At 40.2% G+C, this 5657-nt stretch overlaps 1 protein-coding gene across 1 annotated transcript in view; it reads right to left on the reverse strand.

The window, feature by feature from the left end:
- Positions 1 to 1678: 1678 nt before the first annotated feature.
- LOC104407401 (thyroglobulin-like) overlaps positions 1679 to 5657 on the reverse strand; it is a gene marked incomplete at its 3' end in the record, with an annotated part of 69584 nt that continues 65605 nt past the window's right edge. Inside the window, exons 17-18 of the mRNA XM_010016681.1 lie at positions 2575 to 2739; positions 1679 to 1846 (exon numbers count right to left, since the gene is read on the reverse strand). Coding sequence (XP_010014983.1) covers positions 1679 to 1846; positions 2575 to 2739 — 333 coding nt within the window. The remainder of the gene's footprint in view (positions 1847 to 2574; positions 2740 to 5657) is intronic.

The raw sequence follows: 5657 nt of genomic DNA on the forward strand, positions 1-5657 counted from the left end.
GGATGTCAAAAGGGAGAAAATAAAATATAACCACCTTCCATGAATATTATGTATTTTCAGGAACAGGATGGAATCTGATTTATAGCAGTAGCACCAAAGGTAGGTACTATTATCATAGCTGGTAAATAAGTTAACTATCCTTCTATGTAATGATAGTTAAACCCCTGCTGAAGGAGATCAGATGTTCAACAGCAGATTTTAGAACAGGTCTCTCAGGTTGAGGCAGACATGACCATTTCTTAAGGTTCAGCTGCACCAACTTTTTGAATCCCCTTCCAATCTTACTTTCTGCAAGCCTTCAAGTAAAGAAGCTATTCCAGGTTTTCTTTTTGGAAAGGCAACATTTTACTGCTGAGCTCTCAGTTACAGGTGTTTTTCCTTTTCATTTCAACCTGACACTGGTGGCTTTTAGCACTTCTGGCTTTCATCACCACCATGATTTGTTGCATAATTTCTCATACATCATGGCATTTTATTTCAGTTTTACAGGCAACTATCATATGTGGAGATAGTGGTAAAGGAAAAAATTTCACTTCCTAGTTTTTATCACATGAGGTTACTGAGGTTTATTCCCCTCTCACAGGGCCTGGATCATTATCTGCAGTCTGCCAGCGTCACGGTCCGTTTCCTATGCCTGACTTCCTCTTATAATTGATTCCAAAAGAGCAATACACATGAAATAAGAGCAGGAAACTTCTGATGGAGACTAAACAAGCCTTCTTTCAAAGGGCTAATTTTGCCATTATTTCAGTCTATGTTTTATTGGCTACCAGCAAAGAGAAGCTGGGATTGACCTTTCACTGCCTCCTGAGATGAGTTCCACAGTTACAGGAAGATAGCAACAGACCTGCAGTTCACTTAAGTAACCCTCAAAATAATTCCTGCCATGTTACATTCTCCTGTTGATTTCTTGTCATATATCTGAGCACATTGGAGCATTTAATCTAATTTGTTAAACAGGGACACACTATCATTCCCAGGAGTGATTGATAGAAAAGGAGACATAAAAAAGGTCGATATGCTGTCTCAAGAACAGACAGTACCAGAAGGTTCACAAGAAGATGTAAAATCCCTCTGGGTAGAACTTCATGCCTTTGAGGATTTTTATGTCCAAAGTACAGCATGGATGCAATTCCTTTTCATTTCATCAGTTTATCTCTTGAATCCTTAGCACACACATCAGGCCACTGCGATTCTTAGTCATTCCTAGGCCATATTCAGAAACATCTTTACAAGAAAATATACTTCTTTAAGGCAAGAGAGAAAAAACTGCCCAAAAAGAAAATATTGGCATGGAAAAGACTGACTTAGTCCTGCTGCATGGTGAAAAACCTCATAACCAAGTTATGAGCTTGCTTTCTTCCTTTTAAGATACAACTGAGACTGCAATATAAATAGGATTTTAAAGACAGTAAAACATATTGCTACATATGAATACATGCTAAACCACTGCTGGTCTCTTACCTCTTCATATCTCAGTAATGTTAATTAATAAATAGAATAGTGCCATCAATCAGCTTAAACAGGACTGCCTGGAGATGGACAATGTCTTTGCATATTTGCATGCAATTCATCAATTGTAGAAATTGAAAAGCACCTGTCCTGGCTTCATATGATAACTGCCATCACTATAATGATAGTCATACCATCAGTTTGTTAACAGTGAGTGTCTTCCTACCTTAATGGCCTTAGCTCTGCTGATCAACCCATCTTGCTGAGCACTTCCAATGAGCAGATCTACTTTCCGAAGCTGAGGACGCTGCAGGGCTTTAGCTACAGGTTCCTGAAGGTAAATTCCATCCACCACTGGACCCCAGTACTGGAATGGACCGCTTATAGCTAGGAGCTAGGTTAGCAAAAAAGCAATAACATTGCATTTAGATTAGTTTACCCTGGTGATTTCCATTGTATTGATGCTTCTGACAACTGTGTTAATAGCCTCCAAGTGAACAAGTGATCAGTAAGTGCAAATTCATCATTGACAAGAAACAATGCTTTTACTGACAGTCTCAGTAGGTGAAACGAGCTGAAGAGTCCAAGAGAATTGATAGTCATAAAAATATTGTTTTAAATTAGGGATCGGCTCTGTGCTGGTCCTGATTGGAAAATGGATTGCCAGTCAGTGTTTTAATCTGTGGGTAAAGGATCCATCCTTAGCATTATTTATACTTCAGCTTTCACAACTCTCCCACTTAAGAGACAGAGCACTGACATCCCTCCCCACTGACTTCCTTTTCTGCAAAAATGCAGATACTGAGTCTATAGACATTTGATTCTCCTAAAGTAACACCCAAGGGCAGATGAGTGGGAACTGAAAGAAGGCAAAAACTATATTTTGATTAATTTTGGGAAATGTAGTCTAAGTAGTGTAAAAGGAATTTAGTCTGAAGGAGAATCAAGCTGTGAGTATTCATAGGCCAGATGTCATGGACATCAGCATCACTCCACCAAAGCTAGTCCTGTTCCTCTTTCACAAGGATTCAGCAGAGTTTATTTTTTAAGCTTCCTCACAGCTTTGTGTCAATGGTAACTTTCTGATTCCTTGCCAATGGCATGTATTTTGTTGTGGTGTACCTTAGTCTGTGCATCATTGAGGGCACGAGCAGGCAACTGGCGGAGGCAGGCTACAATTTCCTCACTGGTGGATGAAGGGCATCCCACATCTTCAGCCAGGACTGCTGCTTGGGTCTGTGCCCTGCTCTTAGTAATAACAGACGCTGGAGAAAAAGCTGAACCTCCCTGGAAAAGACAGACAATATCAGTCAACACATGCTCTCAAAACACCTGGTACCCTGGTACAGGTAAGACAGATGAGAAGCAAAATCCACCTAGTTGCAGAATGTAGAACACTGGTATTTAAATCATGTAAAAGAAGTTCTAGTGGTCAAAGCAAAGGGGAAGATGATAGGTTTGGCCATTTCCATCTCTGCCGTGGTTATTTTAGAAGATCTCTGAAAAGTGTCTATGTTATGTCTAAAACCAAATCTGCATGACAATTTTGCTGGAAGGAGAAACATTCAGACCGGAGCTGACAGGAAGAAGGTGCTGTGAGGCACACCAGGGAGTGGATAGCCCATCTTACACGAGGAAACTAAATAGAATTTTACTTTTTTAACTGTGATAAATAAGAGCTGAGAGCAGGCAGGATCTTTCTAAATGAATCTATGAAGAAGAGTTACTTATAACTTAGGACAATGTTGGTACTAGGCCAAATAGGCATTCATATTGAGCGCAAATAAATTTAGGCTAGAAATGCTAAGGTAGCTAACCCAAGGAGAAGAGAAGGTTTAGAAGAGCTATGAGCAGAAATAATAAGGACAAAAGGCTAAATCAAGCTGCAGAAGATCAACGAGAGTCAGAGCACATCAAAATCAGAGCACAGGCTACAGTCCAATCTCTATTCCAGACTTCACAGAAGTCCTCACCAAGAAAATATGGTACAGTATTGTTAAGTAACCATGAAAACTACTTATTGAAAATGCAGATAAATTAGCATAAATCTGATAAGATCTGACCTAGAACAGAAAGGCTGGAATAGCTCTGACATGGTTCAAATGACTAATTTCCAAACATGTACACCAGTTTACTATAATAACTGCTAAGATTAGCTTCCAACCTCTATAAAAAGCCCAAAACCCTAGATGCATGATATGAAAGACCTTGATCTATTCAGCCAATTAACTTCTTACTGAATTTGCCCAAAGTACAACTACAAGCCTGAAAAGGCATAAAACCAGGAGTAAGTTAGAAAGAAACAAAACAAATCCTTAATTTGAAGTTGTCTCAAACCTTTGAGCCTGAAGAACACTGTGCAGCCCCCCCAGCCAGCACCCAGGGCATTTTTTGTGCTTCCAACAAGCAGACCCATTGATACTAATAGGATACCACTGCTCACAACTGGAGAATCTGGTTTCAAAAAAGAATTAGAAAGAGGTTATCACTTGGACGTAGAGATAGCTTTTTTACTTCACTGTACGAAGAATTTCCAGTGCTACTACCTTCCTGAAAGGTTTCTCTTCCTTTTTAAGGGATCTGGAAAACAGGCTTAATGACTGTGATGCAGATGGTTGCAGACATGCAAATGAAAAGGCTAAGTTTGTCAATCCTGGGGCATTAGAACAGCTTTCTCTGGTTTTAAGAGGGAAGAAGAACGAAACACTACTTGGATTTAACCCTCACTTCCACCCTTGATTTAGATGAGAACTAGAGTGAGCAATGGGCTTTATCCTCATGTGGGATTTGTGGTGGCCTATTTTGTGTTTGTAAGGCATGGTATTTGCCAGCTGCTGATTAGGTGTACTAACTCAGTTGGTCATGAGAGAGAAAGAAAAATATCCTTGATGAGAGTAACTCTGTGTGTGGGTGAGTCCCCAGGATGCAGAATGAGAACGTTGGGTTTTGTCTGGCTTTTGGAAGAGCATGTCCATCCAAACTAGGATGAGTGGAACTAGAAAAGGGATAACACTTCCCTCAGATACATGGAATCATAGAATAGTTAGGGTTGGGAAGGACCAACTTTACATTTGGAGCAAGGAATTATGTGCCTCCTTGTATAACAGAGAAATTAGACCTAGGATGGCGCAATATTTACCCACTGATTTGGCAAACATGCTCTTCAACATCAGACCTGAACATGCTCTGCATGTTTTATCAAGTAACCATTACCTCTAAATGATGCTCATTTCAAACAAAACAAAACCAAAACACAAAAAATTAAAAGGTTTCAATTTCCCAGAATCCAAAAGTTTCACAGTTTTGAAAGTGGCAGTTTCTGTGGAAATTCTGAAGTTGCCTTATTAGAAGCCTGACTTGAGTAGGGAGATACTGAGAGCCGATGACATATGGAATCCAGAAATTCACTGGGACCAAGTGTCCCACAGGTCCTTTCTTGCAGAGAGAGCTAAAAGCCTGGATGGGCAAATATTCATGTCACAGCCCTGGATACATATGGGCTAGCACTAGATATGGTCCCAGCTCGTTGAGTAGAAGAAAACCCCAAAACTTCTGCAAATGCATGTGCAAGGTGAGGAGAGTTCTTGTTTGGAGCCTTATTCTACCTGTGGATATTTTCTCTTCGTTGCACGAGTGGTTAGAACAGGTTTACATGCTCTTTATTCTATTTTTTGCTTTTATTTTCCATGGTAATGGCCACTTCCTCAGTTTGCTTTTTTTTTATCACATCCGCATTCAGGAAGCATGTCTTGTGTTTGGGGTTTGAAAGAGACGTGTTACCCACTACTGTTATTCATGTTGAACTTTTATTGGGACTGGAAGTGGATGATAGAGGAACTTGAGACATCATTCAAGCAGTATTTGGAAGCAATACCATTATGTTCCCTCCCTTGGTACACCTGAAATATGTTCCAGGATCCAGAAACAAAGCTCCTCTAACTGCAGAAGTTAGGCAAGCAAAAGTGTACCAGTTGTCTGTTTTCCAAATTCACATCACAATTGAGGCTCATTATTTCCTCATCGTCACGAAAAAATTCGGGAACAAGTAAGTGAGAGCAGAAGCTGGAAACTGCCCAGAACTGAATTTCTTCCTTTTTGAGCCTGCAGTTTTCACATTCTCATAGAAATCTTCCCTAAACACTGTAGGCACATTAGAGGCAGCCTCAGGACACATAGGACAACATAGCTGCACTCAGGGTTTTCCC

Source organism: Nestor notabilis, unplaced genomic scaffold (assembly GCF_000696875.1).
Source record: "Nestor notabilis isolate BGI_N333 unplaced genomic scaffold, ASM69687v1 scaffold666, whole genome shotgun sequence".
Taxonomy (NCBI): domain Eukaryota; kingdom Metazoa; phylum Chordata; class Aves; order Psittaciformes; family Psittacidae; genus Nestor; species Nestor notabilis.